At 38.7% G+C, this 26,448-nt stretch overlaps 1 protein-coding gene and 1 long non-coding RNA gene across 11 annotated transcripts in view; one reads left to right on the top strand and one right to left on the bottom strand.

Annotated features, from left to right (window-relative positions):
* STAT4 (signal transducer and activator of transcription 4) overlaps nucleotides 1-26,448 on the top strand; it is a 93,795-nt gene that overhangs the window by 46,132 nt on the left and 21,215 nt on the right. For 9 of the 10 annotated variants that reach the window (XM_032354224.1, XM_032354226.1, XM_032354225.1 and 6 more), the window contains 10 exons: nucleotides 9,470-9,568; nucleotides 11,637-11,729; nucleotides 12,623-12,701; nucleotides 16,011-16,096; nucleotides 17,956-18,107; nucleotides 20,244-20,402; nucleotides 21,119-21,211; nucleotides 24,131-24,190; nucleotides 24,493-24,510; nucleotides 24,597-24,690. In XM_032354224.1, coding sequence (XP_032210115.1) covers nucleotides 9,470-9,568; nucleotides 11,637-11,729; nucleotides 12,623-12,701; nucleotides 16,011-16,096; nucleotides 17,956-18,107; nucleotides 20,244-20,402; nucleotides 21,119-21,211; nucleotides 24,131-24,190; nucleotides 24,493-24,510; nucleotides 24,597-24,690 — 933 coding nt within the window. Of the gene's footprint in view, nucleotides 1-4,422; nucleotides 4,522-9,469; nucleotides 9,569-11,636; nucleotides 11,730-12,622; nucleotides 12,702-16,010; nucleotides 16,097-17,955; nucleotides 18,108-20,243; nucleotides 20,403-21,118; nucleotides 21,212-24,130; nucleotides 24,191-24,492; nucleotides 24,511-24,596; nucleotides 24,691-26,448 lie in introns of those variants that run through there. The other variant, XM_032354227.1, reaches the window with a different exon arrangement.
* LOC116596960 lies at nucleotides 19,777-26,431 on the bottom strand. Its single transcript, XR_004288390.1, has 2 exons — nucleotides 26,317-26,431; nucleotides 19,777-20,742 (listed from the first exon to the last, which is right to left on the bottom strand). It is a non-coding gene; the product is annotated as an uncharacterized LOC116596960 (long non-coding RNA).

Genomic DNA, 26,448 nt, shown 5'->3' with positions numbered 1-26,448 from the left:
TCCAAGAGCAACAAAGAAAACTTATGTTTGTAGAGTGCTTTACAAGTTACAAAGCTCTTCCTCAAACATGTGCCTTGCTCTTCTGGTGACTCTGTGATGAGGTTAAGCATTATCATCCCAACTGACTAATAGGACAATTAAAGTAACGAAGGTTAAAAAGTGACTAACCACAGGTCACACAGCTAGTACAACCACAAACCCATGTCCCTCAGTTTATTAGGGAGCTCTCTGGCTCCTTCGCAGAGCAATTGTCCAGAATGAGTTGAGCCTTCACAGACATAGAACATGGCTCAAGAAATATACTCAGAATTTATAGAGGACATTCTTGATTCCTTTAAGTGTTTTCTTTTCATTGAAAAAATAAGCTAAGACAAGCTATATATACCTGCAGCTAATTTTTAGCTAGTGTTTTAAAAGATGGATGTATAATTATCAGCATAAATAGAAAAAAAGGCATTGATCATTTCTATCCATGGAGACTGTATACCTCACTACTCTTTTATCAAGACAATCGTTGTGGTGATGAGTGGATTCAAAACTAACTGAACAGGAAAGGCAGGCAACTCTATTCATTTGAATTTTTTCATCCCTGGTAAGAGAAATAGCATAAGGATATGTGAGAACTGTGACTTCAATAAGATGATTAAAAAACAGGCTTTTTTTTTTTTTTTTTTTTCCGAGTGGTCTTAAGTTTACCAAAAAACTGAGCGGAATGTGCAGAGAGTTCCCACCGACTCCCTTAGTCTCCCCTCACCTCTGCCAGAGAGTTTCCCTGTCATTAGTATCTGGCATTCAGAGTGGCGCGTTTGTTACAGCTGATGACTCAGTAATACCTTATCATTAAAGTCTATAGAGTACGTTAGGGTTCACTCTTTGTATTACACCGTTCTGTGGGTCTTACCTGCAGAGTCATATATCCACCATTACAGTCTCCTTTAGAAAAGTTTTTCTGCCCTAAAATCCCCTGTGTTCCACCTATTCATCCCTTCTTCCCTCCCTGCCCCCCAACTCTTGGCAACCTCTGATCCTTTTTCTATCTCCATAGTTTTGCCATAGAGTACATAGCCTTTTAACGTTGGCTTATTTCATTTAGCAATGGTTTTAAGTTTCTTCTTTGTGTAGCTTGATAGCTCATTTCATTTTATCACTGAATAATATTCTACCATATAGATGGATCAGTTTCTTTATCCATTCACCTATTGAAGGATATTTTGGTTGCTTCTAAGTTTTGGTGGTTATGAATAAAGTGGCCGTAAACTTTGTGTGCCGGTTTTGGTGTGAACATAAGTTTCTAGTTCATCTGGGTAAATACCTAGGAGCGTGATTGCTGGATTAGATGGTAGGAGCATGTTTAACTTTGTAAGAAGCTGTCAAACTATCTTCCAAAGTGGCTACACAACGTGAAAGTTCCTGCTACGCCCGTTCCTCATCTTTATTTGGTATAATGTGTTTTGGATTTAATCTTTCCAACAGATGTGTAGTGGTATCTCACAGTGGTTTTCATTATCAGGAAAATCATTATTTTTAAAATCTGTTAGACTCATCTTCCTACATCTAAATTAGCCTTAAGACAACTAAATCAGCTCATGTTCAAATTAGTGGGGGGGGGGGGTTCCACCATAAACATATTCTTACGATTCAGTGAGGAAATACTAGGTAGAAGCCATGAAGAAAAACCATGTGCTCAGAATAAAGGGAAGGAAATAGTAAAAGGTTGGAGCTGAGAACAGATTGTCAAGTAGAAATTGGCCAGTGTGTTTGGCACTGGTATGGAGCCAGGAAAAAATGATTTAACAGCAGTATTGGGGATGATAAAAGGGAAGAGAGCTAATTGGCAACCAAAAGTGTGTAGTAGATTGCAGATTGCCAATAAGAATATGAACGAAAACATTTGACTCCGTGATTAGAGACAACTGCTTCATAACCGAGAGATACCATAGAAGAAGAAATGTCAACATTTGAGCAAAGTGTAGTTGTAGGTAGTTAAAACCAATGAGAAGTCAAGATTTCTCTCACTGATGTTGGGAGTAGAGCTGATATAGCAGAGGCAGGCAGTGCCCTGGGCTTCATCATTTTAGTTCAATGTGGTGGAGTGTCAACATTTACATTTCTTTTGCTAATGGGACTAATGAAGACAAGAATTGGAGTAGAAATACCTTATTTCCTTGGGGTGCCTGCATGGCTTGGATGGTTAAGCGTCTGCCTTCGGCTCAGGTCCTGATCTCAAGGTCCTGATCACAAGGTCCTGGGATCAAGCCCCGTGTCCAGCTCTCAGCTCAGTGGGGAGTCTATGTCTCCCTTTTGTGCTTTCTCCCTCTCTCTATCTCTTTTCTCTCTCTCTCTATCTCTCAAGTGAATGCATAAAATCTTTAAAAAAAAAATAATAAAGCAACCCCATTTCCCGAAACCCTTATGTAGATAGGTCTGTCACATGTTTTTTACTGGCTCCCAGCCCATCTTAGCCACTGACTTGATAAACCCCCTTTTCCAGATGCCTCTTTTTCTTTGTCTCAGTTACCCTCCCTTCCATAACTGTGTTTTTGCACTGGAATTCCTATTTCAGGATCAGCTTTTGGAGGAACCCAAGCTCAGACAGTTGTTGGTTACATGTTTCTTTAGAATCCCACTGATTACTACTGTCTCTCTCATTCAAGCCTACCCCGAACCTTCTCCCTGTATCTGTCCAGGGACCTATTGCTCTCATCCTGCGGTTGCCAAGTCACTGCAGCCAGGAAACAACATCCGATCATTCTTGCACAATGCAGAAGAAATTAATTAAATATAGTGTTAATGCTTCCTCATGTGTTTGCATTTTAAAGGGGATCCTTGGAGAAAGAACCAGAGGAGTGAGAGTCTAGTTGGGAATTCTGATTCTGTGCCACCTGAATGAAGGAGGTTCTTTTGAGCAAGACTTCTCATATCCTTTACCTCTGATTCTGGTACTTCTTGGACCATTTGGGAGAAGAAAAGCAGATGAACTTGTCCCTCTTTAGTGATGAGTCAAAATTAGAAATTAGATGGAAGGGCAGAAGAAGAGGAGTTTGAAGGAAAGCCGAAAATTCAGCATAAAGCAGCAGCAAGAACAAAACAGCATATTTGTTAATTCTAAGACACCTTTTTGTCAGCATTTTAATCTCTGAAATGAAATTGCATCATATAATCAATAGCATCTCTTACTTAGTGTGGCAAACACAATGTCGTTGTCATTGCCTGTGATGTGAAATTGGGTCACAGCTCTTCGTGTTGTTGTCTCTTCAGTTGAGTGATGTGCACTGTTGGCGTAGCATATGTTGAGTTTAATTGCTGTTTAAAGTGTCGTCTATAATAGTGCTTTAGGATTGAAACAAACAGCTATCATGTATGCAGAACGGGGAGGGAACAGATCAGCAGGGTATAAATTTGATATTTGTTAAGCAAATTATTTGTCACTGGATAGATGATCCTAAATTCCATATTTTCATGGAAAATAACAGTAAAGTGCTTTATAGGATGTAAGAAAGGAAGAAAGATGCACATGGGTAGAAGTTGTGTAATATTTTATTAGTGAGATTCATGCAAAAGGATTGCCTATCATACACAAAGCAACAGTGGCAAGAGAAATTGCCCAATTCCTCACAATAGGTGAACGAAATCTCAGTGCGGCAGGAAGCTAGAGTAAATGAATCATGCATTGCAAGGAATTATCTTGAAGATGTATGATACCATTTATCAGAAATTTCCTGCTGATTTGGAACAGAATGCACTTAACGTCCAGCATGATGCCATTGCAGACAAAGTTCAATATGTGTTCAATCAAATAAGCAATGCCTGAGATGGGAATTTGCTTTCTTTGAGGAGACTTAGAATTACACTGTCGATGCAAACAGATCTTTAAAGGGATCAAGAGTATGAGTTTGATTTATGATAAGCGCTGTGTCACTGAAATCTTATACCTGCCAATTGCTGAAGTTACTGCCATATTTAATTTAATTTAAGCAATGTCCAAGAAGAAGAACTTTTTCAAGGATATTATTGGGAGTGGACCTAAAGGGTATGGATAATGGTTGAATGGATAGAAGACTGGTTAGAAGGCTTCTGGAAGAGACATCTAGAACCTACCATATTTTCTAGTCCTCAGTGACTTTATGGACATGTCTCTGAGCCGTTAAATAATAATTTCTTCTAAATGCATTGTGATATGGTGGTTAATCATGATGACATGACTAGGCCAGTACAGTCCCTCCCTGTTTCTGTCAGCAAACCATTTGAGGACTACTTGCAGAAGGAGTGTGAGTCCTGGTTCTTGCCTGAGAATTTTCTATTAAGAACTTCTGGTAAGATCAAGAAAGCGACAGTGTCAAAACTTACAGGATGGAGACAGTAGATCTGCACACTTAAAAGAAATACCAGCTCATCGACATTCTTGATGTCCCAGAAGACATTATTTTATGGAAAAATATGAATTCCAATGAAGTTTCAGAAAATTTGAATTCTAAGTATGTGCAGGAGTTTCAGGAATACATTAACCAATTTACTTCACAGGTATTTATCCTTTTTATATATGCATAGTACTGCTATGTGATTTTAAATATTTATATCTCTGTAGAAATAAATCCCACCCTTTCAGTAAGTATAAGATAAAAATTCCAAGTGATAAAAGGCATTATGTCATAGTTTATATTTTTGCTTCAAAGCTAAGAGCATCATTGAAGTTCAGTTCATGGAAATGGAAGGTTTGACTCACTAGCAATATATAAGTCTGTGTGTGACAGCACCACAAGGAGAAAAATCCACAGAATAGATTTCAATATATCTCTTTCAATAACTTATAAAATTAATCAGGAAAGAAATCCACAAGGATGCATAAATTTGAACAAAACAATGAGCAAACGGGTTAATGAGCCTGTATAAGACATTTGCACCGAACAGTTTGCGCTCTCCACAAGCTTTTGAAAGGTCCGGAACCTGGGCCACAGAGCAGTCTCAGTGGTTGAAGTCACTCAGAACATCTATTCTGATGAGAATGTTTAAATCTGTTAAAAAACATTGGTTGTGGGGGTGGTCTGGGTGGCTCAGTCGGCTAAGCACCTGATTCTGGTATTGGCTCAGGTCATGGTTTCAGGGTCGTTAAGATGGAGCCCTACATCAGGCTCTGTGCTGGGCGTGGAGCCTGCTTAAGATTCTCTCTCTCCCTCTCTCTCTGCCCGTAATGCCCCACTCAAGCACTCACTCTCTCTCTCTCTCTCTTTCTCGCTAAAATAAAATAAATAAATAAAATCCTTTTTAAAAAAATGGTTAAAAAAACAGAGAAGTAGAAAACCCCTATGTTTGGAAATTAACCAAGGCATTTCTAAATAAGACTTAGGATGAATTTAAAACTCTGATGGAAGCTAGATGTTAGATAAGGGAGAAAATGTTACCAATACGCACACAAGACATGATTTGTGTATGTAGAAAATTCAAGAGAGTCTACAGATAAATTGTTAGAATTGTTAAGAGATATTAAAAACACATTAGAGTCAATAAGGGTTTAGCAAATTTTCTAGTTTCAAAATCAATATATGGGTGTCAAATATATTTCCACATGCCAGCAAAAACAATTAAGAAAGAAAGACACTGTTTATTCTGTTGTCAAAATACCAATTATATGGAAATAAACCTAACAAAAAATGTGTAAAATCCCCATAGATAATTATAATGCTTAATAGAGAGACATTAGAGAAGACCCCAATAAATGGATTAGAATGCAATTATAAAGATGCCAAGTCCCCCAAACGTATCTAAAGATAGAGTGCCATTCAGATTCTCAGCGTGGTTATATACGTGTGCAGGCTGACAAGCTTGTCTTCAAGTTTATATGGAAATGCAAAGAAATTTATTCTAGATGACATCAAAATTTATTATAAAGGTCTAGTAATTAAAATAAGCTGTTGACACAACAGAGGTAGAATTCTAAGATGGAATGGAGTCCAGAAGCAAACCCATCCATGTGTGGACCTCGACTTCTCAAAGAAGTGACCCAACAGAGCCTGGCGAAAAAACAGAATGTTCAATAAATATCGTCAGAGCTGTGTATCCATACAGAAAATGTGAAAAGGACCCACTCATTATTCTCAAGCTCCAAGTGAGGTACAGCGAAAGGCATCACTATAAAGACTTAGCAGGAAAAAAAACACAACCTCTATGACTGCAGGTTAGGGAAGGATTTCATAAGCCATAAAAAGCACTAACCATAAAGGGAAGAACTAATAAATTTGACTTCACTAAAATAGAAACTTCTACTCATTGCCATTTGGGAAAAGACAAGCAACAGGGCAGAAGATATAAGCACTACACATGCACGAGACAAGACAGACACACAACAGAAAATGTACAGTTTTCCTCTCTCGGGTGTTCTCGCCTCCTACCAACTCAAACTCAGGGGAGTTTTGTTTTGTTTTGTTTTGTTTTGTTTAGGTTTGGTTTTGGTTTTGGCAGCTTTTTTTTTTTTTTGAGGTTCATATACGTGGCAACAGAAAGGTGAACATGAGTACATCTTTGATATTTACGAAAATAAAAAGCACTAATTTGGTTTTGAATATAAGGATCAATTTTCTGTAAGCAGTTTTTGTCTCATACATTTAAGGGAGGGACTAAGTTAGGAAAAATGTGCAAAAAAAGTAAAAAGATAGCCTAGATGAACACGATGGTGCTCTGTGCTCTGGACAAGGGAGAAAAATGAATAGTTTAACGTTCTAAGACGTGAGGGGAAGCTGAATCTGAAAGGGAAGGTAAACAGTGCAAGTAGAAAAGGAAAAGGAAAATGTGCACAGCAGAGCTGAGAACTGTAGAAAGATGGTATCCGAATGATCATGGAAAAGCTCCTACGATGGTGAGAAAAACAAGGACAAGTAATGGTGATTCTCGGGGTCTTAGAGGAACTCCAGATCTTGGACGGGAGGGAAGAGGAGTTTTCAAATTTACTCAAGGAACAGAGCCTCCAAAGGAGCCCCAGAAGAAACTGTTTATTTTTAACAATGGAATATTTACAAAATAAGGGCAAAATGAGAAGACATCGTTTTTCTTGGGAAGTTGAATAGAAGGTATATGGAAAACATCAGTAGATAGGAAAATTAACAACAGGAACAAATTCTTCTAACTAGAGAGAATCTGAAATTGTCAGCATGCAGAAATGGGAAATTTGGTATCTCTGCTTAATAAAAAGGATCATTTAAATTTCTATACCTTATGAGCTTCTGTCAATTCATTTTTATTTTTTGGAGCTTTCAGATTCAAGAGGGAAAGTAGAGTTTTGAAGGCTGTAGAATATGGAAGAGCAGGAACTCAGAAGCTTGGTGTTGATACCCTCGTTTTATGAATAGAAGTCCTAAGTAATGTGCATCATCGAATAAAATTGTGGCAGCAGTGAACGTCATAAAAATGTTTACAACCTCATTTCTTCCCTTGAAAGGCCCTTTACTTTGTCAAATCTGTATATATTCCTCCTTTCTTTTTTTTTTTTGAATTTTTTCAATTTATTTATTTTCAGAAAAACAGTATTCATTATTTTTTCACCACAGCCAGTGCTCCATGCAATCCGTGTCCTCTATAATACCCACCACCTGGTACCCCAACCTCCCACCCCCCGCCCCTTCAAAACCCCTTAGATTGTTTTTCAGAGTCCATAGTCTCTCATGGTTCACCTCCCCTTCCAATTTCCCTCAACTCCCTTCTCCTCTCCATCTCCCCTTGTCCTCCATGCTATTTGTTATGCTCCACAAATAAGTAAAACCATATGATAATTGACTCTCTCTGCTTGACTTATTTCACTCAGCAGAATCTCTTCCAGTCCCGTCCATGTTGCTACAAAAGTTGGGTATTCATCATTTCTGATGGACGCATCATACTCCATAGTGTATGTGGACCACATCTTCCTTATCCATTCGTCCCTTGAAGGGCATCTTGGTTGTTTCCACAGTTTGGCGACCATGGTCATTGCTGCTATAAACATTGGGGTACAGATGGCCCTTCTTTTCACATCTGTATCTTTGGGGTAAATACCCAGTAGTGCAATGGCAGGGTCATAGGGAAGGTCTATTTTTAATTTCATGAGGAATCTCCACACTGTTCTCCAAAGAGGCTGCACCAACTTGCATTCCCACCAACAGTGGAAGAGGGTTCCCCTTTCTCCACATCCTCTCCAACACATGTTGTTTCCTGTTTTGTTAATTTTGGCCATTCTAACTGGTGTAAGGTGGTATCTCAATGTGGTTTTAATTTGAATCTCCCTGATGGCTAATGATGATGAACATTTTTTCATGTGTCTGATAGCCATTTGGATGTCTTGTCTTGATATTCCTCCTTTCGATTCATTGTTAATTTTCCGCTTTATGGGTCGTTATTTCATTGTCTCTCTTACTGACCCGTTTGACCATTTCGTAGATTATTAGCATGTCTTTCAGAGAGGAGAGGACAGGAGAGGGGAGGGAAACTAAATAAATGTGTTTGTCTACACTTACTAAGCTTCCTATTTACCCCGGCTTGGAAAAGCTCAATTAACAAAGACATTTAACACTACTGACTAAAAGGATGGTGGTGTTGGGATTAGCCCTATAACCCAAGACAACTGAAACACCTGCAGGGTCTTGGCAGTTGAGGTAAATTAGTGCCTGGTTGTCAGTGCTGGACACGATGGCAGCTGTGGGCAGTACCTGCTCCTCCTGAAGGGATTACAATATGTGACTTACACAGCACATCTAGCGCCTGAATTAAACCCGCAGGCTGCCAGTTTCCAACGTCTGCACCATTTGCATGGGTAATAAATGTATATGCTTAGATCTGAGAAAAATATTGTTGCTGAAATGTGTGTAGCCTCACTCTAGTAAATTCGTAGAGTTATAATCTAGTCGACATAAACAACACCAAACGGGGACCAAAAGAATGCTTTAAGTATACCATCAAGTACAGAGTTAATAAGTGAACAGCTGGGACCACCCTGGTTCCTAATAATTTACAAAGAAGTAACTCTTTTACCTAAAACCTATCCTAAGCCTAAAATAAATGGATCCTCCCGAGTGTGTGTTCAGGGCCTTTTCTACAGAGCTGTTCAATAATTATTTTTAATTGGGGCGCCTGGGTGGCTCAGTGGGTGAAGCCGCTGCCTTCAGCTCGGGTCATGATCTCAGGGTGCTGGGATCGAGTCCCGCATCGGGCTCTCTGCTCAGCAGGGAGCCTGCTTCCTCCTCTCTCTCTCTGCCTGCCTCTCTGCCTACTTGTAATCTCTCTCTGTCAAATAAATAAATAAAATCTTTAAAAAAAAAAGAATTATTTTTAATTTACTCCACGGGAGTTTCACAATCCAGGTTTCTGTGGCTTTAGAAGACACTGTTGAAACAAATCCCAAATAATTTCATATATTTTTTGAGGGATTATTTTTTCTTTATGAGTAGTGATGTTTTCATATGATGTTTATATTTAAGCTTTTGTGTTTGTTTTTCTGACTTTTTTCTAGGGAAAATTTCATGGCAATCCAATGCACGTAGCTGTGGTTATTTCAAACTGTTTAAGGGAAGAGAGAAGAATATTGGCTGCAGCCAATATGCCCGTTCAGGTAATATTTTCTGAACTTGTGGTCTTGTTATCTCCCTGAACTCAATTTTTCTGAAGCAGAAATTCTTATCTTCTTCCCAGCCGTTACCTATGTTAATGGTGCCACTATCCTCCAATATACTTAGAATCAAGGTCTTTGAGTAATTCCTTTTCTCTGCCTCCATACTGAGCAAAAGGCTTTCTGGAGTTTGTTTCTGGAATCCTCTCTATAAATTCTTTTCTGTGTCTATTGGTTCCACTCTGGTCCATGGTCTTACAGTACCAGTTGCGGGATGAAGTTCGCTGCCTCCTGGCTGAAGTCCCAGCTCCATGTGGACTTAGCTTCCTTCAGCAGGATTATCCTCAGGGGTCGATCTTTGTCAAAACCGTCTATGGCTCTGGACTTCTACTCCCCACCACCCGGAAACTATACACACAAAATTTTATCTGATGGAAATTCCATAAATACTTGCTTGTTGTTTGTTTCAATGTACTTTGCCCTGCCCTATTTTAGATTATATTTTCTCATACTATCCTCAATGAATTCAGAGCCCCCATCAAAGAAAGACTAACAGAGGGAATCAACTGTCCTTGGGAATACTTTTTCAGTTAGTCCTTATAAAAAGGAAGAATATGTAAGTAATCAATTTCTAGATGATGTTCTCCATAACTTAGTAAATCATATACTATATGTATATCAATACTGTATTTATTTTTAAAGGTCCCAGAAAAATATCTTTTTTTGAGCTGTTAAAATTTTTAGACTTAGCTATTTTCACATTATGGCTGTTTTTGGAGAAATAGAGGATTTTAATAATTCACTCTTCTTATTTTTTACATAAAGGATAATATTTTTAATTTAAAATATATAAATATTAATTAAATATAAAAAATATATTTAAAATATAGTGCTTCTACGGTAAATTTAGTTTGATTCAGTACATTTTGGGTAAAAATTAAGATGCTATTACTACTAACATATGATATTCTCATATATATACTCAGCTATCCTTTTCTATATCCCTCTTTTCCTCAGTCATTTTAGTGTGTGTGTGTGGTAGGGGGGTGTTGTCTTCAAATATCAGGTATCAGTCAAATTAGAAACTACATACAATCTGCCAATATGACATACTACCACGAGAGACACACTGGTGTGTTAATTTTAAAACTTCAAACCAATATACAAATGTATGGGAGCATATATATGGGAGGGGGAGTTGTAACTATTTTTCTATCTGAAGAATGCGGTGTAGTTGGAAGAACACTTGACTGGTAGCCATGCACATTGCTTCTGCTTGAGGTTGCACTCCTGATTTGCTTAGTCAAGTCATCAGGCTTTCTAAACCATAGCTCTTCACCCAACTCTAAGGCAAAAGGGTTGCCGATATTCTAACTCTCATTTTGGTATCTATGTGGCTTGATATCTAAGGAGCACATCAGTGTCTCTATATCTAAGGAACACTCAATGTTAGATTATTTGAATGGCCAAGAAATGGTGCATGGAAATGTTCGTTAGCCTTTCTATTTTACTTGGCTAATATTTTTAGATATTCTTTAGTGAACAACTTTTGTACCAGTGTAGAAGTAAATCTTATCCCAGCAAAGTCAACATCCCTAATTCTGAATTTAAGTCCAATTTAATGTAGCTTCACTATACTCATTTTTAAATTACATTTATTCATTTTAGAGAATTTCAAAAGTAACATAGGTCTGTTATAGAAAATTAGGAAAGAAAGTTTAAGCCATAAAATCATCTGTAATTTCACTTACCTATTGATAATGTTTTGGTGTGTGTGTTCTTCCAACCATATGTACTTGAGTTTACATGTCTATGCATATATCTATATCTATATCTGTAAGGAAGAGGGCTCATAAATGTATGGTGTTTTTATAACTTGCTCTATTTCTTAACAACTTAATGCTACTTTAAATGTCATTAAATTTTTTTTCCAAAGTATTCTTTTTAATGGCTTTATAGTATTCCATACCCTATAAATCCAAGCCTCAGTTCAAAGTGTACCACATATACTACATTTATCATAAGCTTGTTTTATTAACATCACTGAAATTTCAAAACATTCTTTCCCCAGGGTCCTCTGGAGAAATCCTTACAAAGTTCTTCAGTTTCAGAAAGGCAGAGGAATGTGGAACACAAAGTGGCTGCCATTAAAAATAGTGTACAGGTGAGTGATCTCACAGAAACCTAGCAAGGCTAACTGTGGCCCCCAGACATCTAACTGCACCCAAAGTTAGCTCTTACAGAAATCACAGGACAATCTGATAATAAAATAACTCTCTCACTCACTGTGTTCATATTAGAAAAGATTTCTTGGGGGGAAGCTTTTCAGCTGCAGTTGACTAGAGACTGGGCCTACCCACCAAGCTCCAAGCCTCTAAACCTTTACCCTGTAAATCTCTGTGTGTCTTCTTCTGGAAACGTGAGGATGACCAGCATCACAGGATTGCTGGGAAGGACTGCATGCGATAGTCGAAGATACGCCGTTAGCCCAGATCTTGGCACGTAGTACCTGTTAGAAGCAGAGAGACATCACCAGGTTTGGAGAGAAGAGCAAAGTGAAACCTCAAAATAAAAACAAATAGGACATATAGAGGAAGCATAGATATTTCTCTAAGAAGCAGAGAAGGGATAAAAAGGTAGACTGAATTACCATAAACCACAGCAGAGTAGAATAGGGACTTTAAGTGAAAAGATAATTGGTACATTCATGCAGAGTTGTATGGAACTAAAAGGGGAAAGGTATCTATAGTCTCCGGCCAAAAAAGACATTTGTAGCATCATTTGGAACTAAATGAGAAATAACAGGCAAGATGCTGCAAGATTTCCAAATGATCAGGAAGAGCAAATGGAAAAGCAGATTTAGCCTAGTTCTTGTTCTTCGGGGCTATTCAGCCTCTGTGGCCATTAGCCTTTAGAAACGTGGGCTTTGCATGCTTGGGCCAGCGCGTGACTGGAGGCCAGAAGCACCAAACAGTGTCCTTTGAAAGACTGATGATGATGTTTTGCTGACACGCTTAATTAGAACAACAGAGTGAGTGTGTTTTCTTTTATAAAAAGATGACAGAACAAGACACCAAGTATTTAGAAGACCTGCAGGATGAATTTGACTACAGGTACAAAACAATTCAGACAATGGGTAAGTTTTTGCTTCATCTTTAATTCTCACTTAGGACATAAAGACGACATGACTGGGATTTCCCTTCATACTGACAAAGTTGATAAATTGATCTGTTTCCCTAAGGGAAGTTCTCTTGCTTTCGTCCTGAAGAGAGAGTGCGGGGGAGGAGTGTTTTCTTCCTCCTTTTCTCCCCATATGAATGTATGTTTTTTTAATCGACCAATTCAAAATAAATTGTAAAGCTCATGAGAAGTCATTTCTACTTGGGCACACATCTCCAAAAACTAAAAACATTCTCCTGTAGAATCAAAATATCATTATCACGACTAAGAAAAGTAATGATAGTTGCCTAGTATAATCAGGAAATTACTAACGTCATACTTACATGGATTTTTTAGATATAATTTTTAAGATCATCTGGCTGGCTCAGTCAATAGGGCCCACAACTCTTGGTCTCAGTTCATGAGTTCAAGCCCTACACTGCTTTTTTTTTTGTTTTTTTTATTTATTTTCAGCATAACAGTATTCATTACTTTTGCACCACACCCAGTGCTCCACGCAATCTGTGCCCTCTCTATTACCCACCACCTGGTTCCCCCAACCTCCCACCCCCGCCCCTTCAAAACCCTCAGATTGTTTTTCAGAGTCCATAGTCTCTCCTACATTGCTTTTAAAGAAGATTTTAAAGATTATAAGTACAAATGTGATTCACTATAGGAAATTTGGAAAAAAGAAAAGGGAATTAAAAAATAAAATACAAAATCATGAAAAATTCCACTCTCTGCTGATAAACAGATTGTTAGTATATATCTCCTTCCATCCTTTTTCCTATACATTTAATTACATACATATCTATTTATTTACCAAAAAAAACCCCTGAAATAATCCTTTATATAGTTTTGTATATTGCATTCTTAAGTTTTATTTTAAGTATTTTCTCATATCATAAAAAAATCTCCAAAGACATAATTTCAGTAATTATATAAATGTCAAAATGTAAGGAAACGGCAATTGTTTGACTCTATCTTTGTCATTAGACATTGAGTTCGTTTACAAGTAGATTTTTTTTTAATGGGAAGAAAAGGAAAAAAAATGGAAAGAAAGAATGACAATATTTACAAGGTCTAAAATTTATAAGTAACAGGATTGATCTTTTGAAGTGTGTTGCCATTCGTGGGACAGAGAAATTCCAATTAGATCGAGATTAGCTAATAGGATTGTACCAACATTTGCTGGCTGCGATAATTGCACTACGCTTATGTAAGATATTAGAAGAAGCCAGGTAAAGGGCAGATGGGCACTCCACTCTTTTTGCAACCCTTTTGTAATTCTAAACTTATTTTAAAATAATTTTTAAAAACAATTGGGATAGAAATATTTATTTTCAGAAGCATCTTTATTTATTGAAATGTTAGCTTAACATTTACTCAGAAGGAAGTGTGAATGATTGTGACCAAGTGCTTAACATTCACCTCAAGATTTAAAAGCGAGGATATTAGGTTAGGAATCTTGCTTGGCGTAGGTGGGGGGTGATGTGCTCTCCTGGCATCTTCAGGATTTACTGACTCCTGAGAAATAATATTTAAAATGTTCGTAGTTGCGGACCACCTGGGTGGCTCAGTCAGTTAAGTGAACAACTCTTGATTTTCTCTGATCATGATCTCGGGGTCATGAGATTGAGCTCTGAGTAGAGCAGAGTCAGCTTGTCCCTCCCACTTCCCCTCTCTCCCTTCCCCTGCTCTCTCTCTCAAACAAATAATAATCCTTAATAATAAGGATTAATAGGGGTGCCTGGGTGGCGCCAGGGTCCTGGGATCAAGCCCCGCTTGGGCTCTCTGCTCCGCAGGGAGCCTGCTTCCCACCCCACCCCCCACCTCTGCCCGCCTCTCTGCCTTGTTGTGATCTCTGGTTGTCAAATAAATAAATCTAAAAATAATAATAACAATAAGGATTAATAATTTAATCCTTAATCCTTTAATAATCCTTAAGTGTTCATAGTTGCTTCTGTGTAGAATTTTTCCCTTCAGAAAAATGTCACAAACATGGGTTCCTCAGATTATCAGAGGGGTCCGTGATCCTAAAAAGGTTTAGAACTGCCCATTTCACCAAGCCCTAAAGTCCACTGAAAGCTATCTCACCCCAAATCTCATATATGAACCACCAATTTAAGAAGTAAAATATAAACAAATACATTAAACAATAAAATCACTTTGGACTTAACATATGACAATTAGAGTTACATTACTATGATCAGTGCCCATGAACATTATGAAGAATAAAAATCTCATTCCGTCACTAACATCAACAAGTATTTATTTTGTTGACTTTAAGTGAAATGAAATGTTTTAAGTGAAATAAAAGACACATGGGAAACAAGTTATATCTCGCTGGTGAAGACTGAAAATTATTAGCTAATGAAGCTTTGAGTTTATAAAAGGCTATATGAGCCAGATTTTACTACATGTCGGATCCAAGAATTTGCAGATTTGTGAATTAATACAACCAGGAATGATTTCCCAGAGGTCAGGGCTGTTTTGTGGAGAAGTTTGGCAGAGTGTTGTTTCCCAGTTACTCAAGCCAGACCGGCATTTCCAACCTTTATTCTTCATAGACAGGAGGGTTGGTACAATGACTTGCTATATACCAGTAAAGTTTAAGATTCAAGTTAAAATATACAACGTTTATTCCACATCTCCCATTTAAGAGGATAAACCATTTGGGGTTTTTTTTTCAGTCAGAGATTTTTCTTTGCAATTCTTTCCGACTTCTAGTTTTACTGTGAGGCAAGACCATACTGCAAAAGAAAAAGTGGGGGGGAGCAAAAGATCGAGTCTTTATTAGTTCATGAGAGTAAATGGATACAACTGCAACGCTTCCAGGCAGTTTTCCGTAATTCCTGGTGAGAAAGTAGAGCGGGAACAGTAGGTAAAGGGACCGGAGGAATCAACTATGATCTGATAATGGGCACAAAGAAGGCCCTTTTCCTACTTAGCCCAACAAGCTAGGGTTATTGTCCGTGCAGAGGTATCTAAAAAGGAATGCATTTCAAAAACCTTTTTAGCCCTCTCCCTACCCCAAACAGGAGCGTGGTGTGAAGACTGGTCTTCTGTCAAGGTCTGTAAGATAGAGATCTCCTCCCTGGCTCGCTTGGAGGTGATCCTCCTGGCAGATGAGCAAATAGGGACATATTCCAGGCTCTTCCACAAGGACCACATTTCATCTCTCATATCGTGGGACTTAAGGATGGGGATTGCAGGAGTCTTGGCTTTCGGGGCAAAGAGCTTCGCCTGGGAGAGGGCTCAGAATCTCAACTCTTTTCCTTCACAGACCAGGGGGACAAGAACAACGCCCTCATGAATCAGGAAGTTTTAACTCTGCAAGAAATGCTTAACAGTCTTGACTTCAAGAGAAAGGTTAGTGGAGAACGTTAACTTGGCCTTGCCCACTGTTGTTTTCCTATATCTGCTCCCACTGAAAAGAATCAAGCTCTTGGATTCATTCAGGCCTATTTAAGCTGAACGATAAACAGTGGTGTTTCTAGGAAGAGTGCCGCACTGGTGGCCGTGCTCCCGTTCCCGAGCTTACGCAGCTGGGCTTCTTGCTTCATGCAGTGCGTTCCCTGTAGCGACCATTAACTTCAAGGCGAACATCTTACCCAGTTTTTACTTGCCCCTATTTCAGACATGACCATTTTAGTTTCTGTACTTACTATGCTGATATGGGTTCTACTACATGTAGAATTAAAATATTCCCTGGAAGCCACTAAAATTTTATTAGAAAAATCAGTGTTCCAGTTTCCACTCTGAAAAATGACCTGAGGCTACGTAATTGAATAGATTTCAGGATAGTTCATCGACAACCAAACATATTCAATCTAACCTCCTTTCAAAGAGCAGAGAAAGCTTTTACTGGCTCAGTGAAATATTTTAAAAGAGGGAAATCATTTCTATTTCAACTTTCTGTCTCTCCTTGAAGTAAATGCAACTGAAATTTGAGCAGTCACTGATAAGTCAAGAGTTTATTTCTAGAAGTTCAGCTTCATTTGTTGTGTAGGAATTTGTGTGAGCACAAATAAATGTAAAATTTATTTTCACCCTACATTATAAACTTCAACAGTTAGAAATCAGGTTTCTAAAATGCAAATAATTAATCCAAGATAGGCTTAATGCATTTATGTATAATAAATCTATGTTCTATGTTTTGTGCATGCTAAGAAATGCTTAGAAATAAGATTTTAAGACAGAAGGAACTTCAGAAACTATTTGGTCCAGTCACCTCATTGTATAGATCAGAAAACCAAGTTCCAGCAAAGTTAAGTGGTTTATCCCAATTCACATAGCTTGTCACAAAACCGGGTAAGAATTCACACCTTCTAATCCTTAGGCCTTTAAAAATTAAACTTCTCCACTATGCCTTCCTCAACCCCAATAAATTACTTTTTTTAAGGATTTCATGTATTTATTTGACAGACAGTGAGAGAGGAAACAGAAGCAGGGGTAGTGAGAGAGGGAGAAGCAGACTTCCTGCCATGTAGGGATCCCGATGTGGGGCTCGGTCAAGGACCCTGGGATCATAATCCGAGCTGAAGACTGAGTCACCCAGGCACCCCCAGATAAAGTCCCTAAAAGACTAACATAGGAAGGCTCAAATTTTAATCAGTACATTTTAGAATAAATGCATATATTTCTAAGAATATAAATATAATTTATGTCTTTTTGAAAAGTGGAGATATGGCTGTATGACTAGAAGATTCAATAATGACTCAGGAGTTATAAATTCAATGTATTTGAATTTACATTAGATGAGATAAATGATATTATGGGATAATATGAGATTGTTAGCTGTGATCATGCGGCTTCCTTTAATAACCTTATTTAATTATAATAATTTCAAATTGAGGGGTGCCTGGGTGGCTCAGTGAGTTAAGCCTCTGCCTTCAGCTCAGGTCATGATCCCAGGGTCCTGGGATCGAGCCCCACATCAGGCTCTCTGCTCAGCGGGGAGCCTGCTTCCCCCTCTCTCTCTGCCTGCTTCTCTGCCTACTTGTGATCTCTGTCTGTCAAATAAATAAGTAAAATCTTTAAAAAAAATTTTCAAATTGGAAGTAGGAAAAGGCAGTGCTCTGATAAATAGAAGGTAGTATTTGATAAAATATTTGGTGAGAATGTTAACCTAGCCTTTATCCCCCAGGTCTGAGAAATAGTTTCGTGGGTTGAGTTATGAGTGAGTTTGGTTGCATCTCAATCTTTTCAGTAGTCACCTTTGTTTTTAGGAAGCGCTCAATAAGATGACCCAAATCGTCAACGAGACGGACGCGTTGGTGAGCAGCGCGCTGACGGAGGAGCTGCGGGACTGGCAGAGGCGGCAGCAGATCGCCTGCATCGGGGGGCCGCTGCACAACGGGCTCGACCAGCTGCAGAACTGGTACAACGAACTGACTTTAGTTTCTAGTGAAAACCACAGGAAGTACAAAGCTTCAGTGTCGCTGAGCCAGAGAAGGCAGGCTGAGCCCAAAACATCAATTCATTCAGCTTATCGATGATTTATTAGCACCTGGGAACTGCCGTTGAGAACAAAGAGATGCATATGTATTTTTACTTTTATTCCCTTGGGGCCAAAAATAAAGCATCTTTAGAAATCTATAGCATGCATGCGAATTACTTAATTCTCTCGCATAATATATTAACCTTAAAAGAGTCCAGTGAATTTTTGAAACCAGGAATGAACGCAGCTTTCTATAAGGACATAAGAAACACTAGCTTCAAAAGTTTGAGAAAAGATATCTCAGTTTTTAAAGGCGTATCTTTTTTTTTTTTTAAGATTTTATTTACTTATTTGACAAAGAGAGATCAGAAGTAGGCAGAGAGGAAGGCAGAGAGACAGAGAGAGGAGGAAGCAGGCTCCCCGCCGAGCAGAGAGCCTGACGTGGGGCTCGATCCCAGGACCCTGGGATGATGACCTGAGCTGAAGGCAGAGGCTTAACCCACTGAGCCACCCAGGTGCCCCTTAAAAGCGTATCTTAATTTTTTAAAATATTTTATATTTATTTAACAGACAGAGATAGCAAGTAGGCGGAGAGGCAGGCGGGGTGGGGGGAGCAGGCTCTCTGCTCAGCAGAGACCCCCATGTGGGGCTCAATCCCAAGACCCTGAGACCATGACCTGAACCAAAGGCAGAGGCTTTAACCCACTGAGCCACCCAGGCACCCCTTTAAAGGCGTATCTTAAGAAGTTGGAGTTAAACATTAGTTTTGTGTTTTCAGTACAGTGATTTATTTTTGTATTTAAATGAAAAATCTCAAGTGGCTTCTACTTCACGACATTCCCTACGTGTGCACATGTGCAATCCTATGGTTACTATTCCTTGTATTACAAGAGAAAATGTGGGTAGGGTTTTCCTCAGCAATGCAAAATGAAAGTATTTGATTGAAAGAACACTTAGAAAAAAATAATGAAAAAGAAGGAAAATGTTCAGTTGAAATCTAAAATGCTTTCAAAGGGTACAAGTCAATACGGTGGAAACCTGTCCTAACTGGGACCGCTTGTTATGTGAGTTCTGCCCTGCAGGGCCCGCTTCTCAAGAACAGTAAGGACCTGGGCTCTTTCTAAAACCTACTGATTGTGCTTGGGGAGATGCTTTGATTCTCTAACCTCACTGTAATAATAAGCATTAATATACATAATAAAAATAAAATATAATGCTAAAAATAAAATAATCAAAATAATAAACAAAAGGAAGCAATCAAGAACTTGGCCCATGAAAGTGCTTATAGCAAAAGCAGTAGGCAGTGGGCAGAGGACAGGTCTTCCCATAGGACTATGTGGGGAGTAAACTTGTAAGTAGAAAGAGCTGCTGTCAGGGCCCGATGGACTTACCAAGTCTGTCCATATCGCACCGCCTCTCCAGCTGACAGTCGCTTGGATGTCCGTCACAGACTGTCTCTTCCCCAGACTTGGGGCCCAAGTCCCCACCTCCACTTCTGAGGTGATACCACCACTTAGTGAGTCAGACTCTGAGCCCATACGTTTCTCCAGACAGATCATTTTTGGTTAATACTTAGGATTTGTAAAACACACATTGGAGGAGGGAGTCTATTTCTTATTGTTTTTATTCTTTAGTATTCTTACACCTAACACTCCTCATATCATGTACCTTTAAAGTTTAAAATTTGTTCTTTTTTACCCATTAATGAGGGTCACATTAATTAACGAGTACCACATCATTAACATCTACATGCTTAACAGACTTTTAAACAAACATTGAAAGGGATTCAGTTCCTGATGTTGACAAAATTTGATGAATGATGTCTATAACTACGGGTATAAATGACAAAACATTGGAAATATTTTCCATTTCCTATGTGCCATGCAACTTAGAGGGAAAAACGGATCAGGGAAGTAAGCATAAAGAACCGCCACTGACCTTTAATGAAGTTGAGTGAATGATTCTCTTAATGGAATAATTATGTAGTGATGTATTGCTTGCTAATGTGGTCAACAGTTAAAATGGTAGATTGGTAAGGGGAAAGCTGTCCGCTGATGGTCCTTTGCTATTTGATAGCTTTACACTGTTGGCAGAAAGTCTGTTCCAGCTCAGAAGGCAACTGGAGAAATTAGAGGAACAGTCGACTAAAATGACATACGAAGGGGACCCCATTCCCATGCAAAGAGCACATCTGCTAGAAAGAGTCACCTTCTTGATCTACAGCCTTTTTAAGAAGTAAGTCAGTTTAAATGCGTCACGGCAGCCCCAGTCCCACGGAGCTGCAAGGAGGCGCTGGCTGGGGTTTCGGTGTTAAGGGGAAGGAAGGTGGGGACGTGGTGAACAGTGAGCCTCAGGGTGGAGTGACTAAAGCTTCAGAGAGTTCCAGAAACATTTCTGCTCTTCACTATTTATTCAGCACTTCTCCCAAAAACTGACTCAGTTTTCTACGCGCCAAGGACGACATCCAGTTGAAGTTCATTTTTCACATTTTAGAAAAGAAGATTTCAGTGATTTCTTCTCAAGTGCATATCCAAGAAAGGAAGGGTAGAGGCCGTGTTTATGTGTATAAGCTCAGCTAAAGAAAAAAAAAAAAAAAAAGAACAGTACCACGTACCAGAAATTCTAATACCCAGTTCAAAGATGGCATGAAATTAACTTTTTACTTTCTGTTTAGTATGATAAAAATAGGTTTTATTTTCGGCTCAAGTAGAACAATTAAGAATTACTTACTGTCGTTTATTAAGGGACGATCTTAAGTCATTTTTTCCATCTCCTGGTAATTATTTATGAGAAGTCTTTGGAAAGATTTGAGCTTAACGGGGATTTGAATATCTTAGAAGTGTAGAAAATTTGGATTTTTTAAGAGGACAGCATCCTGTTTCTCTGTGGTTTTCAGCCTGTCGATATTTTCAATGCTTTCAAATGACGTGCTTTATTTCCTTTTAATCTAGCTCATTTGTGGTTGAACGACAGCCATGCATGCCGACCCACCCCCAGAGACCGATGGTACTTAAAACTCTTATTCAGTTCACGGTCAAGCTAAGGTAGGCAGAACGTGCTCTATCTTTTCCTTTGCGGAGCCACAGCCACTGCATAAATAAGACCAATTTCTCACAGAGCGCCTCTCATTCAGCTCTTCTGTGTTAAGCGCCTCCTGCATGCCCAGCACTGAGCTATGGTAGATACCCTCAGCAATGTTAATATGAGGGCCCCGCTTGGAGAGAACATGTCAGTAAAGATGAGGACATGAGGGATTTTAGCGGGAGAGGATGGAATCGCAGTGTCCGGCGTCGTGGGGTCGGTTGCTGGAAAGACTGACTTGGGAGAAGGCTAGAGAGTCTGGAGAAGTCTTTGTGGTCGCTTGGAGGAAGGACCTTGGGGGAGGAACAGAGAGGGAAAGGAGAGTGGGACCGCAGGAGAGTGAGGCTACAGCAGTAATGACTTCCTGGTCTGTTTTGCAAGATGTGCAGCAGGGAGAAGTAGAATTGTGTCGACGGGGGACACAGTATGGAAGGCTTTGAATATCTTACCCAGGAAATAAAAGTGCCACATTCTTCGCCTGTGATTGCCCAGCAACTAGTTTATAGGATTTTCCTTGAAAACTCTCAGTGCTGTAATCTTCCATGTATCCTACTAGGTACCTGATTTAAAGACCTATGACTTTTGTGCGATTGTTGCTTTGTCTTTGCATTTGATCCTTTTCATTAGCATGAGTAACCAAAACGTATCATTTTCCCTAATGACACTCAGAATCATGAATTTGAGCTTGAGCTTTCAAAGATCTTCATCATTCATCAATCTCTAAGGCCCTCGAGCTTTAAATTCCTAATCACTGAGTCCCCTTTGGCCAGGACAAGAGGTGATGATGCTGAGGTAGTGATTTAGGGCCCCACGATAGGTTCCTGATCCCCTATCACTATCAGAACTTTATTTTTATTTTTATTTTTATTTCATTTTGTTAATCTCCATTTTATTGAGATGTAATTGACATACAGGACTATAGAAATTAAAGCTGTACAGCGGAATGACTTGGCACACATAAACTGCAAAATGATTCCTACAAAAAGTTTAGTTAACATCCGTCACCTCAGAACTCCATTTTTAAAGGGAGAGCATTTTCCTTCAGTTTGCATTTTAAATACGTCACATGAAATTCTTAATCATTTCCTTTGCATGAATTCTGCAGCAAGACTTAAGAACCAGGAACAAAAGCCAGAGGCCAGGTTCCCTCTTAAAATTTCATGATTTTCACGAGTTGTTCATTCTTTATCCCCACATCTCTCTATAACCCAGAAGATAGTAACACTAAAGGGAAATAGGATGGAGGGGTGGTGGGCATCCTACTTTTCCTGGAGGCACCCCCATTGGTGACACAATAAGTCTGAGAAGCTCTCCGGGACAAAAGAGGAGATGGGCAGAGATTGCACAGGCAGGAGTTCTGAGCGGAAGAGGCCCCCAAATGGGCCTCACCTTGCATGTTCTTTGAACTGATGACCAGGGGCATTGACCATTCGTCCCTGCTTTAGTGTTCCTGCTTTCCTCTTCCACCTGTCTGTTGGGTCCCTGTCCTCCACCTCTGTACCTTGCTCTCCACTGTCTTGGTAGCTGATCTTAGTATTCACTGATAGATGACTTAGTATTCAAGATTTCCCCTAAAACCCCTTCCTACCATAGCATTCCATCTCCTATTTCAGAGGGAGGGGTGATATGGATCTCCCTTTAGTCAGCAGCATCTTCTGGTGACTCGGATCCTGAAGTACGATCCTTCCTGCCCTAATTCATGTGACCTCTTCACCCCTCACTGCTAACCAGTGCACACATGATACTCCAAACCCTAAAACCAATCCTGTGCTTCATATAGGATTTTTAAGGAACTTTTGTCGCATTCTGCCCCCTCTTTTGTTTGGATTCTCCTCTGTGATCGTCTCTCTCGTGCCCATCCGTTGCTTATCACCGTTCTCCGTAATCCGTCTTCTCTGTCGAGCTGGACTTCTTCTCCTGCGTAGCCACGGCCACACTTCTCCCTTCCCCACTCTTCACTACGCCAGGCCCCTAGCACCTAGGGCTGCACTGGGTGTGGACGAGGCGCTCAGCACATGCTGAGTGAATGAATGAGGCTTGAGATGAGTGAATGAGTGATTGAATTAATATCTCTGAAACTGGACTGAACCCAGAAAGAGGGTATATCAAAGGCTACACATCAAAGGAGTTGGGAAAGCGAAAGAATAAAGGAGGAGCTTTATTCACCAGAAGAAGGAATTAAGGGATTGCTATTCTGATCTTTAGTCACTTCTTTGTTTGGAGTTGGATCTTTTTTAGTTATGAACATTTTTGCTGTTACTTTCATTGTGTATTTAAAGATTGCAAATGCATTCGAATTGGAATTTTTCACAGGTCTGGTCTTTCTCAGTGTTTTTACCATAAAACAGCGGTCATCAAAATATTTAGTTTCTCGAAACTTACAATTTTTTTATGATCTGAGAATAAAATGTAGCCATATTAATAAACTTGCAAAGAATTTTCTGTATATTTTTACCTTTAATCCAAATGTGGGCTTTAACCAAAATGTATAGCTATTTTTCTGACCTAGCCCTGTATTATCCAATGCACATCAACTGAAAATACTTCCCAGATGTCTGTCAGGATGCTATGAAGTGGCTGGTGTCAATATCACTAACGTGACAAACTAAAAAAGAATTGTACATTTTTGTTCTTAATTATTTTCATTGTATTTTAATTCCAGGATAGTATATGGTGTTATATTAGTTTCAGGTGTGCAACATAGTGATGCAACAGTGAGTTGGACATTTTAAAAACACGCTAACATGTAACTAACATGTAACTAGAAATAACCTAAATTTTATTTATATATATGACATAAATATATTTAAATTTTAAGATATAAAAAGGCTCTTAACACTATTCATTTTTACTTCTGATTCTTTATTTATGTGTCTTTTCAGACTACTAATAAAATTGCCAGAACTAAACTATCAGGTAAAGGTGAAAGCATCAATTGACAAGTAAGTTTCTAATTTCATTTTGAAACATGAAAATGTGAGACTTTTTAAAAAGAACTTCATTTTTATAGAATGATTTCGAACTTTTCAATGTATTTCTTTAACATTACATATCAATGTACTTCAAATATTTGACTTTGAAGTTCAAACATTTAATAGAACTCCAATGAACACTTACTTTAAAAAATTTTACTATAAAGTCTTGAAAATTTATGACTTTATTATACTACTCTCTAAAGTATCAAAGACTGTTTTTACTAGATCTATAAAATAGCTCATTTTAAGGAATCTTCTTGGTTTTACAGGAACGTTTCAACTCTAAGGTAAGAAATTTATTTTAGAATTTTTTTGCTGGTCTCATAAATATATTTTGTCTGAGACCATGTAAATAGCTAAGATTTTCCCCCAGCAATCGAAGATTTGTCCTTTGTGGAACTCATGTCAAAGCCATGTCCATTGAAGAATCTTCTAATGGGAGTCTCTCAGTAGAATTTCGACATTTGGTGAGTTCCAATTACACAAGCTTCTCCCCCTCCCCAAATCAGATACATCTTTTCAAATAGGTCTTGTAATTCAATGTATTTTGGGTCTGGGGGGGCGGTTCTTGTATGCGATTAAGGGCCATATTAAGAAATAAAACATGCCATCATTCAAGAATTAAAAATGGCAGAAAGAACATGGAACCTTAACTCAGAAGTCTTAGTTCTCAACATTGGTGATATAGTACCTTGATTGAGTATCTAGACAACAATTGGTCTGTATATTTTGATAAAGACGACAGAGATAATTGGTCTTATAACAGATAGGTATTCCTGATTTATTTTCTACTTTTTAAAATCTCCTCAAGACATGATATCCAGCAACAATGTGTCTGGCTGAAAGTGCTTTCATTTTAGGAGTAGCTTGAGGAAGTAGGATGTTCCTGGGTATGGCGGTCGTGTACGGTCTGCTTTGGCATGTCTAGAAAGCTTCTAACCCAGCCTCACCCTGTTGCCTCTTGTTTTTACCACTTCCTCTTAACCTAGAGTTCCCTTCCTGCTTCCTGCTTTCTTTCTAATTCTTTGTGTGGTTCTTAGATTTCCAAAGACTCTACCGCTCTCTTGCCAGACGCATGTTACTTCTGGTTTATTAGCACTTAGGAAGTACCTCACCTGAGTGCCGGGGCACCACCGAATCAGCCCCAAAGGGTCTTTCTAAAAGATAAAATGCAGGTTAATAGGTACCTGCCTATACCAATTTATGCTGGGTTTTAGTTTTGATTTTGTTTTTGTTTGATCTTTAGTACTGAAGAGTACATTTCTTTTTAACTGAATCCCTCCAGTGTGAGACGGATACAGTATAGTGACAAGTCCTGTGTTATATACATCCTTATAACTAGCTCTCTTTTTGCTTACATTCAATTTCTATCCTTGAGAAAATTTCAGTAATGGACAATGTTTGCTAATAAGTAAAGCTGCAAGAGACCCTTAACTTAGAGCTGTTTGTCTCTCAAAATAAGTCATGTGGAAAAGAACAAGGGACATATGAAAAAGTGGTTAGGTCTTTCTTCCAGCAGGTATAATATATAAATTAACAAAATATTACTTTTTACAGTCCTCTTCTAGTTGCAAAGCATTTTTAAATGTATTATCTTTTGCATAATAACTTTAATTGATTTTTAATACAAAACTAAATGCGGAAAATCAGGGAGGCAAAAATTTAAAAATTAAAAATCATCTGTATCTCACTACCTTGTAACACTATTAACTACTTTTGCTTTTATTCTTTTACATATATACATGTGTATGTACTTTTCAAGTGGGATCAGACCGTACACACTATATACACTTGTCGTCTACCTTTTTCTTTAAATTAAGTAATATATATCCTGAACCCTCTTGTGTCACTAAGTCCCTAATGCCTTTAGTAGCTTCCTGTACCGTGGGACACTACCTCATCCTTTGTTTTCCTGGTCTTCTGTGTTGGACTAGCTTTCACAGGGACTGAGAATCATCACAGCTTAGCTCAGACACTACCTTCCAGGTACAAAGGAGTGCTGAGTAGATGATAAACATCGCAGCATGATTTCCTCTTTCCAAAATGTTGGCTGAAAAACACAGTCTTAAGAGTATTCCACCTTATTCATTTACCTCCGAGGAAGTTTCTACAGCAGCGTCTCATGAGCTGAAACAGAGAACTTCTTTCTGTTGAATCTGGGCAACTATGTTAGGTTTCCATGAATTAGAAGACATCGGGTTACTATTCTAAAAGACAAAATTGTG

Source organism: Mustela erminea, chromosome 8 (genome assembly GCF_009829155.1).
Source record: "Mustela erminea isolate mMusErm1 chromosome 8, mMusErm1.Pri, whole genome shotgun sequence".
In the NCBI taxonomy this organism is placed as follows: domain Eukaryota; kingdom Metazoa; phylum Chordata; class Mammalia; order Carnivora; family Mustelidae; genus Mustela; species Mustela erminea.
This window is presented reverse-complemented; position numbering and strand designations above follow the sequence as displayed.